Source organism: Hyaena hyaena, unplaced genomic scaffold (genome assembly GCF_003009895.1).
Source record: "Hyaena hyaena isolate Hyena2069 unplaced genomic scaffold, ASM300989v1 scaffold_469, whole genome shotgun sequence".
Classification (NCBI taxonomy): domain Eukaryota; kingdom Metazoa; phylum Chordata; class Mammalia; order Carnivora; family Hyaenidae; genus Hyaena; species Hyaena hyaena.
In genome coordinates this window covers 1,175,541-1,197,651 of record NW_024081103.1, presented here as the reverse complement: position 1 = coordinate 1,197,651, position 22,111 = coordinate 1,175,541, and the positions used below count along the sequence as shown (strand labels likewise).

The 22,111-nt window shown below is 42.9% G+C and overlaps 1 protein-coding gene and 1 pseudogene across 1 annotated transcript in view; one reads left to right on the top strand and one right to left on the bottom strand.

Annotated features, from left to right (window-relative positions):
* Positions 1-216: 216 nt before the first annotated feature.
* On the top strand, positions 217-627 carry LOC120246446 (annotated as a pseudogene).
* Positions 628-5,796: 5,169 nt separating this feature from the next.
* The window catches only part of SCD5 (stearoyl-CoA desaturase 5), a 156,346-nt gene continuing 140,031 nt past the window's right edge, over positions 5,797-22,111 (bottom strand). Inside the window, exons 4-5 of the mRNA XM_039253993.1 lie at positions 11,402-11,634; positions 5,797-7,284 (exon numbers count right to left, since the gene is read on the bottom strand). Coding sequence (XP_039109924.1) covers positions 7,094-7,284; positions 11,402-11,634 — 424 coding nt within the window. The 3' untranslated portion in view covers positions 5,797-7,093. The remainder of the gene's footprint in view (positions 7,285-11,401; positions 11,635-22,111) is intronic.

The window sequence follows — 22,111 nt, the reverse complement described above, 5'->3', positions numbered from 1 at the left end:
TTGTTTCAGCTGTGACATAGATGAAGAAGCAGAAGTTTTGCACATTTCTCCTAAGACTGTTTATCTCCCAACAAAGTAGTAATCTAACCATCCCTAGGTTGTGTAAATGTAGGCCACAGAGACAAATAATGTAAAAAAAAAACGAAAACAAAACACACACACACACAAAACACATCAAAATAGCCTGTCCTGAGAGCCGCCCCTGCCACCACCAAGATGGAAACTTCGTACTGGGTCCTGATCTTAGCACTCGAAAGTCCCAGCCTGAAGCTGAAGGTGGTGGTGTCATATCTTCATCATGGGAAGATTACTTTATGATGTTATTGTTGAACCTCCAAGTATTGGCTCTTTGACCGATGAACATGGATATCAGAGGCTAGCAGCTTTCTTGGCCCACAGAGTAAATGGACAATATATTATGCAAGGACTCGCATCTAGCTTCCTATTTACAGCAGAAGCTTAGGATTCATAATCTTGGATGATCAAATGCACCAGACATTCCAAACCTCAATAAGATTTCTTCTTCTATTCATTGGATTTGTCTTTGTCCTATTGAGTGTTTTCATGGCTAGAGTATTCATGAGAATGAAACTGCCAGGCTATTCGATGGGTTCAAATGCCTTTTGAGAAGAGATCAGTGGATATTGGATTTGCTCCTGTTAATGAAGTTTTAAAGGCTGTACCAGTCCTTTGATGTGAACTATGGAAAAGAATGAAAAGCGGCAGAAAAGAAGCATCTAGTGAAAACATAGGAAGCATGTAAAAACTTGAACTAGGATGTCTTCTTGGTATCAAAGAGACGAGCTTATCACAGTATTTTTCCCCACTGGCCTTTGCTGACCTACCAATGATATTAAGTGGCATTTTCTTCTTAGTTTTTCATTTCTTAGAGAAAATATACTCCATTTCTACAACTATAATATTGAATAAAGTGATTACTTTTTACAGCTCTCTTAATGTGTTTTGGAAATGAAATTTCTGACTTTCAAAAATTAATATAAAATCACGAAGCGAGATTCCATGGGCTGAGAAACTCTAGACAGATGATTAGCTTTACTTATGGTGTTTTGCCTGAAACAGTACCTTATTTCAGATACGTATGCAAGACTGTTTCATGCATAGTAAGATGTATGATAAAAGCAGAAATAATAATTTTTCTAGTTAAAAAAACAAAAACAAATGGCCTGTCCATTTCAGTGTTTTGAAACTGATCCAGGCCCCTGGCTTCAAATAGACTTAAAAAGGTGGTTGGAAAGAGTCCAATGTATCATTGCTTTTAATTTCCCTTGTAGAGGCAAAATCAAGGTCTTCACTTTTAAAAATAGTGCTGAATCCATAAAGGGTAAAAGATCCACTTTGAGATCACTTTTCACCTTGGGTGGCTATGGTGCATCTGTGTATACATTCTTGCTAACAACCTCATTTACCTGTGTGTTACAAATAGCTCGTTCCAGCAGGGCCTGTAGAGAACAGTGCAAATACGTGTGCTCATTGGTTGGCACATCTAGAGCAAGAACTTTGTGATGCTGGGCTTTTAAGTTCAGAAAAATGAGTTGCTGCATTCATAGGCAGCAATTTCGGGACCCAGAGAGAAGTGAGTGGGTCTTCCGGATCCCTGTACCTCAAGTGTGAAAAGGCTGTTTGCTGGCCCTGGAAAGTCATCACCTACACTGATGATTCACTCTTCCTTTGAGACACTGGACATGCCGGTCAACCAGTTCGTCCTCATTCAACGATCACAATGATCACAACATGTACCAGAGAGGGTCACCCCTTCCTGCTCACTGCCACCCTCTCATGTGACGTTGTCCTACAGCCTGGAAGAAGGAGCACTCTCTACAATCAGCTCTTCTACTTTATGATGCATACACATATGATGTGAGCACCAGCTTTTAAGAAATCTGATAATAAAAATACAACCGTGCCCTGCTCCAGTGAGACCCAGCTACTTTGTCCATCGACGGCATAGGGTTTGGGGACACGACCCAGCTGTTGGTGCTTCTATCAGAAAAAAAGCAACTTTGGAGATTTCTCTCAAAGACATGAAAGGTAGCCTTGCAGAGGATCAAAAAAGGGAAGGACAGATACATTGGTTTAGTAAATCCTGAGTTGCAAGGATTTGAATTGGTGGTCAAAGGTCAAGTCATTTCTTTGCTTAGTAACTGTAGGTCAGGAGGTGTAAGGAAGGAGACTTTGTCACGACATAGAATTCCTGGCCCTAGCTAACTGGGGCTGCTGTCTGCTGGTCTTTTCCTCTTTACCAGTGGTAAGTCAAGGCAGCCTGCCTGAGATGACTGGTCTCCCAGCTGCTAAAGCAGAGGTGTCATGGGAGAGCAAAAGCAAGTGAATAGATTGTCACAGAGCCACAGTAGCTGCTGGAACACAGGCTTGCAGCCTTGCCAGTACCCCCAACCCTCCACCTTCCTCCGCCCCCCCCCCCCCCCCCCCCCCCCCCCCCCCCCCCCCCCCCCCCAGGCCAGCGCTTTCCTTCCTCTTGCCTCTGACTTGCAAATTTAGAAGTCAGGAACATTACTGGAGGTGGGGGCAGGATGGTTATGAACTTCATAGGCCAAGGGGAGAGCAGGAGAGGTGTTTCCAGGTCATTTATAGCACTTCCTTGACGTGGAGGAAAGAATTTTGAGGAATACCTTGAACTAAAAATGAAGAAATAAAAAAAAAAGGGGGTTATAAAGGTTAAGATATTTCTTTCCTTCCTTGTTTCACATGAGCAGCCCCTGAGAAGTCAGCTGGCTTCCAGTGTCTTCTATAATTGAGGACAGGAGTGACAAGGATAAACGTACGTCACAGATAATCCCCAAAGCTCATTCTTATCCATTAAGAGCTCAGCCTCTTCCCTCTCCCAGTCTTTTATCCCGGCTCCTGCTGAAGAGAAAAGCAACTGGGGCCTGTCCTCTGATAGGGCTGTGAAGGCACAGGAAGGAAGCCAAGGTTCAGAGGGACTCTCAGGGGTATTGGACAAAGGTCCTGTGGGTGTGCTGGGCATCTTCACATGGAGGGGAATGACTCCTAGCTGGAGAGCTGGGCGGGACAATCCAATCCAGTCCGATCCCTTTACAGAGGGGCTCGGCTGAGGCTCCTTTGTAGGGGAGGTAGAGCTTTCCCTCTAGCCTCTTAGGGTCAGCCTGGGCCTGAGAATTAAGCTGACATTAAGACAGATTAATGAGAGAGAAGGATACCGACTTTATTATTACTTGCTCATGGGAACCTTTGCGGGAAAGGAAGACCCAGAAAGTGCTTGGGTCCAACTGCTTATGTACCAGATTGGACAAAGGGTACTAATTGTGAAAGAGTGCCAAAAATATATGGGGATGCCCAAGGAAGATAAGGATTATTTTAACAAGGTTTGCTTGCACTGAGTCTCTTGGTGCCTTCTCCCTGTCTCTGGTGATAAGAATGTTTCTTTCCTCCTGATACAGAGAGGCAGCTCTCACATCAGAGTTTCATCTCCTCCTTTTAGGGAGAAAAAGGAAGATCAGAGGGCCCTTTTTGCATCTGCTGTTTTCAAGTGCTTTATTTATTTATTTATTTATTTATTTATTTAAAATAAGCTCTATCTCCAAGACAAGGCTTGAACACATGACTCAGAGATCAAGAGTCACATGCTCAGGGCACCTGGCTGGCTCAGTCAGCAGATCACATAACTCTAGGCAACACACCAAGTTAGATCATGAGTTAGAATTTGAAACCTTGCCATTTGTGACAACATGGATGGAACTTGAGAGAATTAAGCTAAGTGAAATAAGTCAGACAGAGAAATATAAATACCATATGATCTCTCTTATATGTACAATCTAAGAAAAAAACAACAAAATGGTTAAGGTGGTCAAAAGATATACACTTCTAGTTATAAAATAAATATCTTGGGGATGTACAGCAATGTGACTATAACTGATAATATTGTATTTCATATTTGAAAGTTGCTAAGAGAGTAGATCTTAAAAGCTTTCATAAGAAACAAATTTCTAACTGCAAGTGGTGAAAGATGTTAACAAGACTTATTACTGTGGTGATCATTTTGCAATATACACAGACCTAGCCAGCCGGGTACCCCCGCCTCCCCCCCCTTTTTTTTTTTGCAATATATGCAAATATCAAATTACTATGTTGCACACTTGAAATGAATATAGAGTTTTATGTCAATTATACCTCAATTAAAAAAAGGGAAGAGAATTCAAACTCAAAACTTGAACTCTAGTCCATTGCTATTTCTACTATTCCACTAAGCCAGAGCTTTTACAGTACTTTCTTTCATTGAATTCTTTTTCATGGATTATGTTCATTTTTGTTGTTTCATTATATTTTGAAAATGAATGAAGCACATGCATTTTTTTTTTTTTACCAACAACATTCCTTTCAGCCTTCGTCTGTGTTCTCTCACTCAGACTCAATTATTTCCTCCTCACTTTTGACCTCAGATTCCAGAAAGGATGGGCACAACTTGAGAAGTGTTTCAAACCCCAAATCAGACATGTTCCTATCTCTGTTGCTGTTGGTGACCATTAAGGCTTGGTGGAACCTCAGCCAGAGTCTGGTTTCATCCTGTCTCTTTATAGAGGAGAAAACCAGATCCAGAAAGACTGGTTTTCTCAAGGCCACACAGCTGGCCAGTCGCTCACTTGGGTTGACTCTGCCATATCAGGCTGGCTCCATGTCACTGTCGCGACATGAATGGAATCACGTCCCCTTGTCTCCCCTCACCTGGATCCATGGGCAGATGTTCCTGAAATAGGCTTTGTAAGACAGGGAGATTACGGACACGACATCCCCTTGCTTTAAACTGAACCAACCTCTCTAGGACCACCTTGGATAGTCTTGGGAAACGCCTCCCTTAGACGCTACTGAGATCTGCAGGGAATGTTAATATGGAAGACTCCAGAGTGATCTACCCTTCATCCAGCCACTCCTTCAACAAAATCATACCAATCCTCATCCATGGGCACTGTTGCAGATATATATGTGGCACTTAGGTCCAGAGGAGTGAGGTTCTGGATTTCTTTGACCACCTAGGGAATATCCTCCTTCTGTGAGGAGATTTCAAATAGTTTTTTGAAATGTAGCCTTTTCTATTAATGGACAAGCTAGAAGTTTAGTACATTTAAGGGGTCAAAGATTCAGGGAAATATTCCCAATCAAGGTCATTTTAGGTCATGTTGATACAAACTCATCTTAGGATACAATTACCCTCTGCCAATACTCCATACAGGGTCTCAGCAATGTGTGGCTGCAATATGAAGCAGGTAGAAAATGCCACAGTCCTATCCAAAGGGTCCAGTGGCCGGAATCCCACTCAACTGCAGGCAGGCTAAGAAGTCTGTACCTGATGGCAGGGACACAGGTGCTTCAGGGCAAAAGGGCACAGAGTGAGGCAGCACAAGGGAAAAGTTGGGAGGCAGGACTGGAGGGAGAGCTGAGCCCACCTCCCATGCCCCTGGTCACCACTAGTGGGGCCTAGTGGGGTCGGGGAAGGAAGGTGTCCTTCATGCTCTTTTGGGTGACAGGAAGTAGAGGCTCCTGTTTGTCATCCGGAAGCAATACAAATGACAGCGTCGGTGAGTGAGAAGTGGGGAACGACACCACTGAGGGTTCCACATTCCAAAAAAAATAGCCAGTTTTCCCTCTGGCGTAAGGCTGATGGGACACAGGAGGCCTGGTCTTGGGGGCGTTGTTAGCTCAGTGCTCGAATCAAATGGGAATCATATGATTATCGTGGAGCTGCAGGTATCCCTGAGAGAACATCCTCTGAACAACATTGAAGTACCTGGTCAAGAACACCAATGAATTAGTAATCATTTATTGTAAGTCACTTATACTGCACACATTATGAATGGCAAAATTACACTGTTAAACACCTGCTGGATGAAGAACTTCATTGTGACAATTTCTTGCTGGCATCACTTCTTTTTCAAACATTTTAAATTAAACTCTAAATTCCCACATCTTTTCTGCAAAGATCTATCTTAGAAGTGCTCCAACGTCTTTCTTTTGCTCTAACAACTAACACAAAGGGCACACGGCTCCATTAATTCAACATGCTCTTTACAAGGCAACTTAACACACATTTTTTTTTTGTCCAGAAGCTACATAATGATCACTTTATGTTTTGCTGCAAAATCAATGAAGGCTGCATGCAGGGGAAACATTAGTAGACACTGAGTTCTAGATAATAACTCAGTTATTAAGATCTGATGGCCTAGTGTGGAAAATTAATATGCTTATTTAGCAGGAGTAGCTAACGTACATGCATCAGTGGCTGCGACCAATTAGAATATAAATTAGGTGTCTAAACATTTAAGTGAGAGCTTAATTTGAGTATAATTTTATGTCTGGCACATCTCAGTTATACACCTTTAAAATGACAATAGCGGAGAGAACAAAATCAAACACCTAAACAGGCACTGATTTATAGGGTCAGCTGGCCATAATCGGGACACAAAACTAGCCGGGCAGTGAACAGATCTCTTTGGAAGCAAAGACCGTGGGGCATTAACAAGCTGTAAACAGGGCAAGAAAATAAGAGAGCCATTTCCTGTATTGTCATTTTTGAAAGTTTTCAATTGTCTTATTTAAAGAACAACAACAAACACACATGCACAGTAATTACAAAACAGAAACTTTCTTTTGTTACTTAGACCCTCTCTTTTGTCTTCTACCCGGCCTCTCTGCTCCTTCAGATAATGTGTTTAAAAACAGTGCTGCTTTAACTGGTAGAAAAGAAAGCAAATGCTCTGCTGAATCACACGGAAAGAATATTAAATTCCTGTATCCTGTGAGGGTTAACAACATGTACAAGCACATGACCATGTATGTGTGCTTGATGTACTGTAGCTACAGCGATTAAATCACATGTTCACACTCTAATGATAAATCATAGTTACAGTGATGCTAAATAATTTTTCATTTGATAGTTATATCTTGACATCATTTTGAGACAAACGAAAGTTCCCAAACCACATAGATTCCGTTCCCTCCCCAGCCTCTACGCCCTCCCACATTCAATGAACAAGAGAACTATAGGAATATAAGCCACGAACTAAGGTGTCAGTGGCAGACATGTTGGATGCCAGTTCCAGGTTCAAGTGCTGCCATCTCCAGTCCTGGCTTTCCGGGCCTTGATCATCGGCTTGGTTGCCCGTTTGCGGTCAGTGGCCAGTCCCAGCCAGCACATGAGGTCAATGAACCAAGTGGTTGGGTTGAAATTTAAGCCGAATTCGCTTGCAGAGTAGTCAAAGGGAAAGGTGTGGTGGTAATTGTGGAAGCCTTCACCTGGAAGACAAAGTGGGCATTGAAATAACCCATACTCACCTCTCTGCACAGATTTATTCCCCCACCCCTCACTTATTGAGAGTCTACCATGTGCAAGATACTATGTCAGACTCTGTGGGCAGCAGAAGACTTGATGTCTGACCTTAGGAAGAATTTACTTAGTTGGCTAGACTAAATCTGAACAGAAAAAAAAAAAGTTATCAGTGCAGAGTCACAAGATTAATTTGCCTGTATGAACTACTACCATGATTTTGGAGTTGTCCTTAGTAAGCTCAATGCTAAATGATTGATAGCAGATCCTCCTTTTGATGGAGGCAAATAGCCTCTGTGGGCTGGAGTGATTAAAGGAAGGCTCGTTGGAAGAGCTTGGAAGACCCAGATGAGCACTGTTCAGATAGGTAAGTAAACTGAGGAGCTGGATTTTACATGTCCCAAATCTGCCCACCTCTCCGGGTGAACAGCTTTTCCTCCCTTACCTGTTTTTATTTTTATTTTTTTTTTTAATTAAGGTGTTTTTAGGAGGGATCTCAGGGCTTCCTTCATTTGACTTTTTTGTGTATGTATGAGACATATATCTAATTTTATTTTTTCCAAACATCATTTAATCAATTGTCCCTGATAACCTTTTTTTTACATTTATTTTTTAAATTTACATCCAAGTTAGTTAGCATATGGTGCAACAATGACTTCAGGAGTAGATTCCTTAAGCCCCTTACCCATTTAGCCCATCCCCCCTCCCACAGCCCCTCCAGTAACCCTCTATTCTCTATATTTAAGAGTGTCTTATGCTTTTGTTCCCCTCTCTGTTTTTATGTTATTTTTGCTTCCCTTCCCTTAGGTTCATCTGTTTTGTATCTTAATCAGTTGACTTTTTAAAACAGCTTTATTGAGATATAATTCATCATATAATTCATCCATCTGAAGTACAATTTAATGGCTTTTAGTATTTTCACCGAGTTGGGCATCCATCACCATGATGAACTGTGTAACACTTTCATTACCTAGAAGGAAGCCGCACACTCCTGAGCTGTCATCCCCCAGCCATCCCCCCATCCCTCCAGCCCTACTTTCTTTCTCTGTCATGGTTAATTCTATGTGTCAGTCTGACTGGCTGAGGCATGCCTGGATTAAAAATTTCTGTGTGGTGTGTCCATGGGGGTGTTTCTGGATGAGATGAGCATTTGAATCAGTGACCTCGGTAAAGCAGATTACCTTCCCCAGTGGGGGTGGCCATCACTCAATCCGTTAAAGGCCTGAATTCTGGAGGAAGGGGAATTTGTCCCTTTTTTTCCTGATTCACTCACTGAACTGAATCTATCGCATGTTCCCTTGCCCTCAGACTGGGATTTATATCATCTGCTCCCCTGGTTCCCAGGCCTTTGGACTCAGATTTAATCATATCACTGGCTTTCCTGAGTCTCCAGCTTGCAGACAGCAGATTGTGGGATTTCTCAGCTCCCGTAATCATGTGAGCCAGCTCCTTATAATATATCTCTCTCCCCTTCCCTCTCCCTCTCCCCTCCTACTTCCCCTATACATATACACATATGTATATAAGTGTGTATACATACATACACACACACATGAAACTGGGGGCTATCTATTTATGTCCTACAAATATATATCTATTTATATTTATATAGATATTGTACTGTTCCCATATATAGAGAGACTTAATATGAGAAACACATAATATATATTACAATATATATAAAAACTGTATAGTGTATGTATAACATATACATACACATACATACATGTACTGATTCTGTTTTTCTGGACAACCCTAATATAAATCTCTGTAGATTTGCCCATTCAGAACATTTAATATAAACAAAATCATACAATATGTAGCCTTTTGTGACTGGCTTCTTTCACTTAGCATCATGTTTTCAAGGTTGTAGCAGATATCAGTACTTCATTAATTTTTATTGCCAGATAGTATTCCATTGTATGGATGTAACATATTGTATTTAATTGACAGACTATTGGATTATTTCTGTTTTTTGGCTATTAAGAGTAATGTTGCTATGGATATTCATATACAAGTTTTGTGTGGACATATATTTTTATATTTTTATTTCTCTTTGTGTATAAATCCGGGAGTGGAGTTGTTGGATCATATGATACTATTTTTAACCATTTGAGGAACTTCCAGATTCCTCCTTCACTTCTTAAGGAGGCCCTGGTCATCATGTAGTTCTTCTCTTGACCATAGTTGAAGGATCCTGCTCTGTAATAAATATATAAGGTGGATGGATCTGTGGTTTGCAGTTTTCTTTTTTATTATTATTTTTATTTTTTGTTTATTCTTTTTTGTGAGAGTGAGAGAGAGAGAGAGAGGGACAGAGAGACAGAGAGACAGAGCACGAGCAGGGGAGGGGCAGAGAGAGAGGGAGACAGAATCCGAAGCAGGCTCCAGGCTCTGGGCCATCAGCACAGAGCCCTATGCGGGGCTTGAACTCACAGACCATGAGATCATGACCTGACCTGAAGTTGGACTCCCAACCTAGTCACCCAGGTGCCCCTGCAGTTTTCTTTTTTAATTTAGGTCTTCTTTACCCTGCCCCTTCCACCCTTACAATTTTTAGTGTTTTTCCTGCACCAGAGTTTAGTAGAGAGGAGTTTCCCCTGCTATTTTCAGAAGCAGACACTGTTCTGAGAACCTTCTGTGTACTTCCCATCTATCACACAGTTCAGTGTAATGGGAGCCTTTCCAGGACCTTAATGAAGAAGACTGACTAGGAGCCCAGTGTTGACCTGGGTAGACTTAAAACTAATACCCAGCCCTTCAGGGCCAGAGCCATGGTCACATTCTTTGGGTTTTCTGGCCCACCGTTCCCACATAAGAGGGTAACAGTCCATCTTGTCCCCTTCCTGTCTGCTCTCAGGGTCAACACTGGATGTGGCCCCCCTCACTGCAGTCTTGTCGGAAGATGAAGGGTGAGGAGGAGAAAGCAGAAGTATCAGAAACTCCTTCCAAGACACTTTTCCTTCTGCTTAGCCAGTGTTCCCATAGTTAAATTTGGGTGCTTTCCACCTCACATTGCAGTTGTCAACACGACAACACGAGATCCCTGGGTCTTACTAAGCATGTGAGCCTAACAATGTGGTGGCAGAAACTCCTTGCTAGGTGATGCAGAGACCACTGCTACTTAGCCACAGGGTCGTCTTCTCCTGGGGTCGATCTTGATGCTCAAGGCTTAGCTTATCAAGAAGCCCGAGTTACTTCTAGAAAGCTACAGCTAACGTTTATTTCTTACTTAATGTGTCCCAGCCACAGTGCTGAGTGCTTTAACGGGTATTAATGCCTATAAACCTCACATCTCTGAGCTAGTTGCTATGATTCTCCCCATTTTAAAAATGAGGATGTAAATGTACAGAGGGTACAAGTAACTTCCAAAAACCATAAAGCTAGTCATAAGCTAAGCACTTATTTCACGCTAAGCACTGCTGCAGAGACTACGTATTAGCTCATCTAGCCCTCCAGTGACCCCAGGAGCAGGTGAATGCTACTACTATCTTCACTTTACAGATGAAGACATAAGGTGCGGAGAAGCCAGGGAACTTTCCCAGGGAGTAAGTGGAGGAACCAAGACTCAGCCAAACTTATCAGAATCCAGAGGCCTCACTCTGAACCACTTTGTGGCGCTGTGAAATGCCACACTCTTGTTTCTTCCCATCTCTCTGTCTGAAGGCCTTTTGTATTACAGTCAGTAATGATCAGACAGCTGAAGGGTCAGGGCAGTTTGAGAGAAAAACTAGCTGCTACTCCCTGTTTAAAAAAATTTCCATGGTAAAAATAAATAGCTCCTAATTATTGATCATTTGCTATATGACAGACATTTTACTAAGCAGTTTACATATAGTATCTTACTTAATCTTCACAACATCCCTGTGAAGTAAGCATCACTATTCCCATTTCACAGATAAAAAAACTCTCTAAATCAGAGAGATTAGGTGACTTGTCCAAGAGCCAGGATTCTAATACCAAAGTCCAACTTCATCCCACCTGACTCCATTCCATTGCCTCTCTTTACAGATTCTAGAAAACCTTTGGGAAGTTAAGAAAATCTGAGCTGCCATTCTCCCCACTGGCTCTCACACCCCTACTCACCAATGGCACCCAGGGTGACAAGTGGGTTCTGCCGAGGGCTGATGTGCTTGTCATAGGGCCGGTTTCCATACATGTGGGCGGCACTGTTGACCAGCCAGCTGATGTTGAGTGAGATGGTATAGCGGAGGATGGAGGCCAAGAAGTAGGAGTTCCACAGACTCTCTTCCCAGGCCCACCAGGGTACCAGTGTGGGGATCACAAAGCACATGAGCACCACGGTGATCTTATAGTACCTGGAAGGCAGGACATTATGCTATCATCGGGCACCTGTTGATGGTGGCAGGAATGAGATGAACAAGCCACAGGAAAAGCCAAGATTGTGCCAGTCAGTTCCTTCATCTCTTTCTGTAGAAGAAGTACACTGTTGTGTGTTGCTCTGAACAGGGCGCACAAACGCATAGACCTACAAGGCAATCCAAGTAACCCACATTTGAGAATTAGGATGGGCAGAATGCTATGGGAAGTGGTAGGGCCTGTTGCGTACCTCAGAGGAATTTCAACATAAAACAATCCATGTTGTGCTGGTGAAACGCATGTATCTCAGAGCTTTCACAGGTCACCAGTTTGACAGCTCCTAGCTACTTCTTTGACCAATCAACTTGGTAATCAGATTTTCCTAAATGACTTTAAGAAACATGTATTACTTTGAATAATTTCCAGACACATGATTCTGTACTAACTTAGCTTGAGTAATCTTTGCTCAAAAATGTTCTCTGTTCATTGGTGATTACAATCTAAGCCAGCATAAAAAATAAGCAATAAGTATAGGAACAAGCATGGCCACACAAAAAGTAATCTTTAAAAAGAAACCATCAATAGTTTGATTTCCAGACCTGTGCATACAGGAAATATTTACTGAGCACTTGCCATGAGTACTGGTGATACAAAGATAAATTTGACACAGTCCCCATCCTAGGCTTCAGTCAGGTTACCCCCAGCCCTCTAGCCATGTGAACCAGCTCTATGCAGGCACAGGAAAGGGACTGTGATATGAGTTCATAGCTCTCTCATCCCTGGCCTCACACTGGCTAATCAAGCTTCCAGAAGGTCTCTGTTAAGGTGTGTATGTATGAAATGGGAGGTGGGCACAGTGTGAGGGAATGACATTCAGGAAGTAGAAGACTTGAACTTGAGTCTAGATCTGAGTGTTGAGCAAGCCCTTTTTTTTCTTTTTAATTCTTTCACTCTCCTCTTGTGCACAGTTAGATGGTTCCACAAAGAGTAGAGCATGAGGCAAAAGCTTGCATGTGGACAGTCTTTTTTGAGAAGGTGGAGACAGGGAAGGAGGGAATGCCTAGTCAGGGGTGCCCATGCTTTGGACACCTGAACTTGGACCTTGATGGGACAGATTTTACCTCAGAGTTATTCTCTCAAGGAACGAAATAAAGGGCTATTCTCCCATTGGTTCCAACTCCCTCCTAGTCAAGGGATGTCACATGGGATAGTAGCTCCCTCACACTTCCACGTCCGCTCGGGTCAGGATGGTTGAATGCATTTCTGGAAGCATTTCAAGTGGCAGGGGCAAAGCAACCAGGCAGGAACTAACAAATAAGCAATCCAGCTGAGCAAGGTGCTGTTGGGTTACACCTGGGCCAGCAGGTGGCCGCTGCAACAGCTGGAGTGAAAAGATGGGCAGAGAGTAGGAGGTGGGGCACAAGAGGAGTCCAACACAGGTAGGAATGATAATGTTTCTAGGGGTTCTTATGAGGATCTAATAACTAATGTATACTACGTGCATATTATATGTCACAGCTATTCCAAGACCTTTCCACGTACTGACTCATTTACTTCTAATAAAAACTCTAGGAGGAAGCGAGAGCATTATTATCTCCATTCTACAGAGCAAGAGAATGATTATGCAGCTCGGCCAAGATCATAAGACTAAGAAGCGGAAGGACCAAGATTCAGATCCAGGCAGAAACACTTCAGAGACTATCATGCTATTCTGATTTTGCAAATGAAATCAGGTGTGTAAGTGTGTTTTGCACACTGCTAGCTGCACGTGTGGTTCCCATAAAGTCTGCTTTTCTTGGGCAACATGTTAACCCATCAGCACCCATTTTCAAGTCACTGGGATCCAAGATGGCTGCATTTTAGGGGAAAGAGGATACTTAGGAGGTCAGATGAGTGGGCTATGGCTGGAGGGGCAAAGACAACAGACAATGAAAGGACTGGTGGTCTTAGATGAGGCTCCCCGGAGTCACATGCAGAAGGATTTGGGAGACGCTCTTGAGAGATACTTGTAAGGAAGGGAGGAAGGCGGCTTGGGCTGAGGCAGCTCATCCACAATGAGTTTCAGCATATCCAACAGAGAGCTCTAAAAGATGACCCTATAGAGTTGTCCCAAATGGAAAGGTGAACCCACATCATCCAGCCTTTGGCTTCAGGGTGCAGGGCAGTTCCATCTGGGCAAGAGCAATTCCCAGAGAGGACAGGAGCTGAGAGATGGGAACGTCAGCTGAAGAGGGGTCTGGGTGAAGCACGCAGATACTGGTGGTCAGCATGTGGAGGGATGGGGGGGGGCGCATTTTTATGCTGTAAAGCATTATAGAACGGTAAACTCCCCATTCTGCCATTTCCTAGCTGTGTTACCTTAAGTAAGTCATTTAATTGCACTGAGCCCCAGGTTTCTTCTCTGAAATGTGATAGTAACAAATTTATTGAGTTCCTACTATGTACAGGTACTGTCCCAGTACTAGAAATATAAAGTGAACAAATCAGACAAAAATTCCTGCCCTTGGGGAGCAAGGGTATTCTGGTAGGAAGATTTGATAAATATATATATTATGCATATACCATATAAAAATTTACACATATGTATATTCTGGTAGAGAGGAAAGCTAATAAACAATAGAAATAAACAATATATAGAGCATGTTAGTCATAAATACTAAGATAAAAATAAAGCAGAGGAGATTATGAAGTCAAGGGCAAGTGCTGAAATTTAAAATAGGGTGTTGTGGGGCGCCTGGGTGGCTTAGTCGGTTAAGCGTCCGACTTTCGCTTAGGTCATGATCTCGCGGTTCGTGGGTTCTAGCCCCGCGTCGGGCTCTGTGCTGACTGCCGGCCCAGAGCCTGGAGCCCGTTTCAGAGTCTGTGTCTCCCTCTCTCTCTGACCCTCCCCTGCTCACGCTGTCTCTCCCTCTCTCTCCTAGAAATAAATAAAACATTAAAAAAATTAAAAAAAAATAGGGTGTTGAGGGATTTAGTGACATTATAGCTTTTGAGTAAAGACATGAAACAAGTGAGAAGTTAGCCATGTGGCTAAATGGAGCAGAAAATTCCAGGCAGAGGAAACCCCAAGTACAAGGCCCTGCAGCAGGAGTGTCCTTGGCACATTCAGGGACCAGCAGGAGAGGCGGGGCTGAAGCAGGTGAACAAAGGGGAGAACGTAGAAAATAAGAGGACAATGGCAGGTTGAGTCACAGAAAGTGTGGTAGGTCACTAAAAGGCTTTCAGCCTTTACTGAGTGAGATGGAGCCTTAGGCAGGTTTGGATCAAAGGAGTGGGCGATCGGACTTACAGGTTAGCAGGGTCACCCCAAGTGCTGTGTTGAGAATGGACTGTAAGGGGAGGGGCACAAGCAGGGAGAGTAATTAGGAGGCTGCTACCAAATCTGGGCAGAAGACATCGGCTTGGACCAGGACAGGGGTGGCAGGTGTGAAAATGAGTCAAATTCTGGATATAGTTTGAAAATAGAGTGAAAGGACTTGTTATCCAATTGGATGTTGGGGAGAAAGGAGTCAAGGATGATACTAAGGATGGAGATGTCACTAGCCAATAGAGGGAAGTATGGAGGGGGTGCTGGTTTTAAGCAGCATATGAGAAACTTAGACATGTCAGGTGGGAAATGCCCACTACACATTCAAGGGGCAATGCCAGGTAGGCAGCTTGATGTTCAGGTCTGACGATCAGAGGTGCTCTAGAGAGAGCTTTGACAGGAACTGAAATTTGGAACTCATTAGCATATTAATGTATGACACTCACATACATACATTTTTTTTCATCTGAGTTCCACAATAATCCTATAAGATTATCTATCTATCTATCTATCTATCTATCTATCTATCTATCTATCATCTATTATTTATTTATTTTTAAATTTTATTTAAATCCAAATTATTAACATATAGTGTAGTATTGGTTTCAGGACCAGAACCCAGTGATTCATCACATATGTGTAACACCCAGTGCTCATTCCCAACAAGTGGGGTCCTTAATGCCCATCACCCATTTAGCCCATCTCCCCACCAACACCATCCCTGTGAGGTACTTACTATAGCCTCACTTTGTAGGACCTTTCTGGAGCCCCAGAGAGGTCATGGGGCTTCCTCAAGGCAATACTGGTTGTAGAAAGCATAGGCAACCTGCTACTTACTTGGCTTACCAAGAACAGACACAGGGGATAGGTAAACTTACCCAGAAGTAAACCAGGCCAGAGTGTGGGATCTGGCCATTGCCTTAAGAGTTGCATATATCTGGGGTAGCCTGGGTAGCTCAGTACGTTGAGTGTCCGACTTCTGCTCAGGTCATGATCTCACTGCTCGTGGGTTCGAGCCCTGCATCGGGCTCTGTGCTGACAGCTCAGAGCCTGGAGCCTGCCTCAGATTCTGTGTCTCCCCCTCTCTCTGCCCCTCCCATGCTCATGTTCTATCTCTCTCTGTTTCTCAATAATAAATAAATGTTAACAAAAAAATTAAAAAAAAAAAAAAGAGTTGCACATATCTGAATAAAACTACTACATTGCCGCTGGACTGAAATTCTTTCCATTCCTCAGGTACCACCTTCTCTCTGTGCTGTGTCAATGACACTCTTGGCCTGGCTTACTTGATGTTTCCAAATATCAGTGTAAACATCACTTCCCCTGGGGGGATTTCCTCGGTCCACCAGAGCAGGCAGGGTGCCCCTATCCAGTGTTACTGCTGTATATTGTACTTCTCAGCTTCATACTCGCTGGTGTAGTAGTAGCCTCACCCATTAGGTCAGTGGTCTCAGCCCTGACTGTACATTTGAAGCAACTGAGTGAACATCTAAAAATGACTGATGGGAACCCACCGCAGACCAACTCAATCGAATCAGAATTTCTGTTCTGGGCACTGATAGTTTTAAAACCTCTCCACTGCAGACAGACTTTGATGATAGCCTCCCATTAATCCATCCCCAGCCTTTCTTTCTTGTTAGAATGTCCTGATTGTGTTCAGATATCTAACTGTTCTCCCTGCAGCCATGTCCTTCAGGGAATGTGGACTCTACCCAGAATGTGAGTCTTGATTGGTTTGAAGCAATCAATGGTGATCTCATTCACTTTCCCAATAATTAACTTGGAAACTGGCCATAGTGGTCAATAAGATATGAGGGGGAAATGGGTATAATTTTTTTAAACGGGAATAACAAAAGTTGGCAAAGATGTAGAGAAACTAGAATCTTTATGCATTGCTGGTAGGAATGCAAAATGGCGCAGCTGCTATAGAAAACAGTTTCTCTAAAGGTTAAATATCAAATTATCATATGACCCAGTGATTCAACTCCTAGGTATATGTTCAGAAGAATGCAAGGCAGGGATTTCAACATATATTTGTAGACCAGTGTTCATAGAAGTGTTATCTAGAGTAGCCAAAAGGTGGAAACAGGCCAAGTTTCCATTAATAGATGAGTGGATAAACAAAATGTTACATATATATATACACACACACACACATACATGATGGAATATTATTCCACCATAAAAAGTAACAAAGTTTTTATATATGCTATAACATGCATGGATGGATGGACCTTGGAAATATGGCTAGGGAAATAAACTAGACAGAGGACAACTATTATTATAATTCTACTTATATGAGGTACCTAGAATAGGCAAATTCATGAAGACAGAAAGTAGAGTAGCTGTTCCTAGGAGCTGGAGGGAAGGGGACAGAGAAAGGAAGTCCCTGTTTCATGGGTCTAGAGTTTTTGTTGGGAATGATGAAAAAGTTTCGGGTATAGATATAGCTGATGGTTATACAACATTGTGAATGCACTTAATGCCACAGAATTGTACACTTATGGTTAAAACAATGAATACTATATTACCACAATAAAAAAGAGCTAGATGAGAGAATGTTTTCTTGATCACAGAAAGAATACATGGGAAGAGATGGCTTCCCTCTTGTCACAGGGATGCCAGGACCTACTACGGCCATCTGTGACCATGAACAAGGACTAGGAACAAGACTGAAAAACAAAGTGGACCCCTTAGGCTGACAGAGCAGAAAGATGGAAAGGTTCCTGGAAGGAGCCACTGAACTGACCAACCCCAGAGCGGCTTTATCCCCAATGCCTTATTCTGGGACAAGCCAGCTGCACTGGGACCTTCTGTGGAGTAGCTGAACGCATTCTAGTATCTGTAGTGGACGCTGTGGTGCCACCTGTGGAGAGTCGCTGGCAGTGCTGCCTCTGCTAGAGAGAGCCACTCTCTTAACCCTGTGCAGTGACTACCTACATAAGGGGAGTCGTCCACTGTCTGGTCCCACTGTCTCACCTCTCAATGACTCAAAGTGTCACCCCAACTTCAGAGCCCACTGTGAGGCTGGCGGGGGCCTTCGTTGGAACCAATCAGGGCCCAGCTTCTTCCTTTGCCCAGTCCTGTTTCTATCACTTCTTCCACAGGGGTTGACCCCAAAGACTCCCTCCAGTACACTTCTTACGACATAATATCCACCTCAGACCCGGCTTCTAGGGTAACCTGTCCTGCAACGTAGATACAGCTGGGCCAGCAGAGTCCAGCAAAAGGCCACCCCCCAGAGCCCAGCACAGGGGCTTGCACATAAGCAAACACCCCTGGTATTTGTGGGACAATTAAGTAAATGATTCTTTGGTTAATAAATTATGAGGTCTCAGCTTCTCAGGAACATAAAAACGCTACAGTGCCCCAGTAGGGCACAAAGCAAGAGATACAAAATGCCGAGTTTTTCAAAAAACAACGCAAACCACACAATAAATGTGCAGCCTGCTTTGGGGTTCTTCATGAGATGCTTATCTCAATCACAGGATTGTGAATATGAAGCCGGCAACCTGGTTAAAGACATTTGTGCTCATCCAGGCCCCAAACCCCAGCTTCCAACAAGTTTCACTGTGAGGCGTCGCGGCTCCAGTTTAACAGAATGATTTCTGAGCATAAGCTTCTAGGTCATGCTCTGAGCTGCCAAATGGCAAAACATTGGCAATATTTAAGATAACAGCCACTCTAACAGGTTTGGTCTTGATTTAGAATGTGGGTGGTTTCCCCTCTGTCTTCCTGTGAACACTCAGACCCTGAGATAGAAGAAGACTCCTACTATCATCAAGGGAGAACAAGATGATGGGTAAGGACTAGAGAGAAGGGTTGGTGTGAATCCAAGAATGACCCAAGGAAGAGTCGTTCTCTTCTACAGATTTAGAACCAGAGAACCTCAGGTTTGAGTGCAAAACATAAAAGCCAAAGTACTCAAGCTCCCTCTACAAGCAGCTCTGGAGCACCTTTCTATCACGTTAAAGTGACAGCTTAGGGGCACCTGGGTGTTTCAGTCGGTTAAGCGTCCAACTCTTGGTTTCGGCTCAGGTCACGATCTCGCTGTTGTGAGTTCGAGCCCTGAGTCCGGCTCTGTGCTGACAGCATAGAGTCTGCTTGGGATTCTCTCTCTCCCTCCTTCTCTGCCCCTCCCCTGTGCACTCTCTCTGTTTCTCTTTCAAAATAAATAAATAAGCTTAAAAATTTTTTTTTAAGTAATAGCTTATGATACTAGACCTACACCAGATGTTGGAACCTTTCCCATTTCCATACCTCACAATTCCTCATAACACCAATTCCACAGTGGGAAGATGGTTTTCAACATTTAGCTCAAGGTAAGAAGTCCATTCCCACTATCAAATGCCATCACACACCATGATGTCAGTCCAAGTAAGTTTCAGTAGTAGGACACAAATGAGGATATGGGCCCTCATCTTGCAACTTTGTCAATGCTTTGAAAACTATTCTTATTCCAATAAATTGGGTCACAATAAAGAGAACTGAAACATTAAAAATAGACTTGGGGTGCCTGCGTAGTTCAGTAGCTTGAGTATCTGACTCTTAATTTTGGCTCAGGTCATAGGATTGAGCCTTGTCTCAGGAGTGGGGCCTGCTTCAGATTCTCTCTGTCTCTGTCTCTGTCTCTCTCTCTGCTGCTCTCCACTGCTTGTGTTCTCTCTTTCTTCAAAAAAAAAAATTGAAATGAAACGAAATGAAATAAAATAAAATAAATAAAATAAAAATAGACTTGAGACCAAAAATTTATTCTACAAAGAAGAAAGGATTTGGGATTTCTTTCTTTTTTTCTCTCCCACCGTTCCCAAATCTTGGTGTGCTAAGCTTCTTAAAATCATTTTTTCTTTAGATGAAAAAGAAATTGCTGTTCTCTGGCTGCAAGCACTTCCTATTGCTTGACTAACTCTAAGCGGTCCACAGCCAGTGGTGTGTGAGATCTCCAGAGGGAAAATCACGAGAACGTGAAGGAAGGGGAAATATCTGTCGACTGCTGACTTCGGAGAGGGGCTGGCCTGAGGAAATGTGAAAAGAAGTAAATACCACTGCGGATGGGAGAGAAATTATAGCCCCACAGATATACCCTAATGATGAGCAATGAGCTGTCACTGGCATCTTGATTAAACTTATTTGGTTTTGTGATTTCACTTAAAGCCTAGCCAGAAATTCATTTTCCCTACAACTTTTGCATCTTGTAGGGAACCAGGCAAAATCATCTGGCTGCTTACTCAACATTCATTTAGGGGATAGATAATACGCTCTGGCAGTTTGTAAATGGAATGGATGGAACACTCTCTCCCCCCTCCTTTGTCCTCTCTGGCGTCGCCCACAAGGAGGTGAAAGATGTGATTCGTTTGGATGCAGTGCTGAAGATGGAAGCCCCCTGATGGGGGAGCTCTTTGGAGTGTTTGAGAAAATCTTCCAGACTGTTTGAATTGTTTAGGTTGAAAATGGGCTCTGCTGCTGTGATTTTACCTCTCTGGTGTTGCAGTGGCTTTAAGTGAGAGAGCTCATGATGACTGCATTTGAAGCGTGTTCTGCAAGTCTTAATCATTCCAGATTTGGCTCTGACCCTCAATTAGTCTTGACATCACTTCCCCTGTGCTACTTCATGATAAGTATTCCTGTAGAAGAAAATCTTTTAATTGGACTATCTAGATGCATCTTCTGGATGCATCTTCTCCCCTGTGAAGGAAGCAGAGATGAGGGACAACTGCCCCACGAAAACGGCTCTGCTGGAAACTGCGACGCAGTGGGGAAAAGACGTATTTTTATTTTTTCTCCGACCTTCCACTTTATTTGCTTTTGAGGTCTGAATGTGGAGGTTAGTTGCATCCATCCACTTAAATTTAATCTGTCTTGTACAAACAATTTGTATTCATTCACTGAGCAGTTTAAAAGATAAACACAATCCTTTCAGAATTTCAATACAAAAAGCATTATTTGTACCCTGCTAACAATGAAGTGCTTAAAGAAAAGACCCAGGCATGCTGAGTGCTGAGACCGAGTAAGAGGGGTTAAAAGGCCTTTTCCCTTCTTGAAAGCTTTGATTCCATCATAGTAAGTAGATGGCAAGTTCTTTGTGGGCAGGATTTGTCTTGATTCAAGTCATATTGCCCTCAGTTTCTTGAGCACAAAATGCTAGTTAACACAGTAGGTGCCCAGGAAGCAGCTGAACTGGTGACCTGCACCAGAAGGAGTGAGGACAAGGACCCATCTGTCTTGGTGAAATCAATTAGGTCACTTCATCCTCCTAATGGTTTGCTACTTAGAGCTTCTCTAATCGTCTCCATACAAATTTAAGTTCATTAGACTGATATTCTGTTCTCTCTCCGGGGCTCTTGGTCTCGGTCTTTGACTTTCTCTGCCCTTCTCCCACCCACCAGCCTCCCTCCCTTCCTGGTTAGTTCTCAGTTGTTCTCAATAAATAATCAGAACACAGACTAAATCCTGATGGTATGTAGAATCGGATGACTAAAATGAGCACTTAAATTTGTGTACAGAATAGTCTTTTAAACTAAGTTGTTACTGCCTTGCCACTTTGTCTCAACCTTAAAACTGCATTCCATCTTCATCCTTTCTGTCTGAGATAAAGTGAGCACCGCAGGAAGAAACATAACCACTTTTCTTAATCTGGGACCTATGAAATTGTGTGCAAACACTTTTGTGTATTTCCATTTGCTGGGGTTCAAAGTCCACAGCTTTCATCAAATTCTCAAAGAGATACTTGGTTTCCAAGACCCCAAACATTTGATGTGGTTGTTGATGAACTTTGATTTTCTTTCTTTACTTTAGAATTTGGCTTAGGATTTAAGTAAGAAAATCTAATTCAGGGGCGTCTGGATGGCTCAGTCAGTTAAATGCCCGACTTCAGCTCAGGTCATGATCTTATGGCTTGTGGGTTCGAGCCCCGCGTTGGGCTCTGTGCAGACAGCTCAGAGCCTGGAGCCTGCTTCAGATTCTGTGTCTCCCTCTCTCTCTGCCCCTCCCCCACTTGTACTCTGTTTCTCTCTGTCTTTCAGAAATAAATAAATGTAAAACAAATTTTTTTAATAAATAAAATTTAAAAAATCTAATTCACTTCAAGGAAGGATCAACTGAAAGAACTTAAAGAATAGTACTTTTAAAAGTGTGATTGCGCTGCCTACTTTTTTAGCAGTAAAATGTTA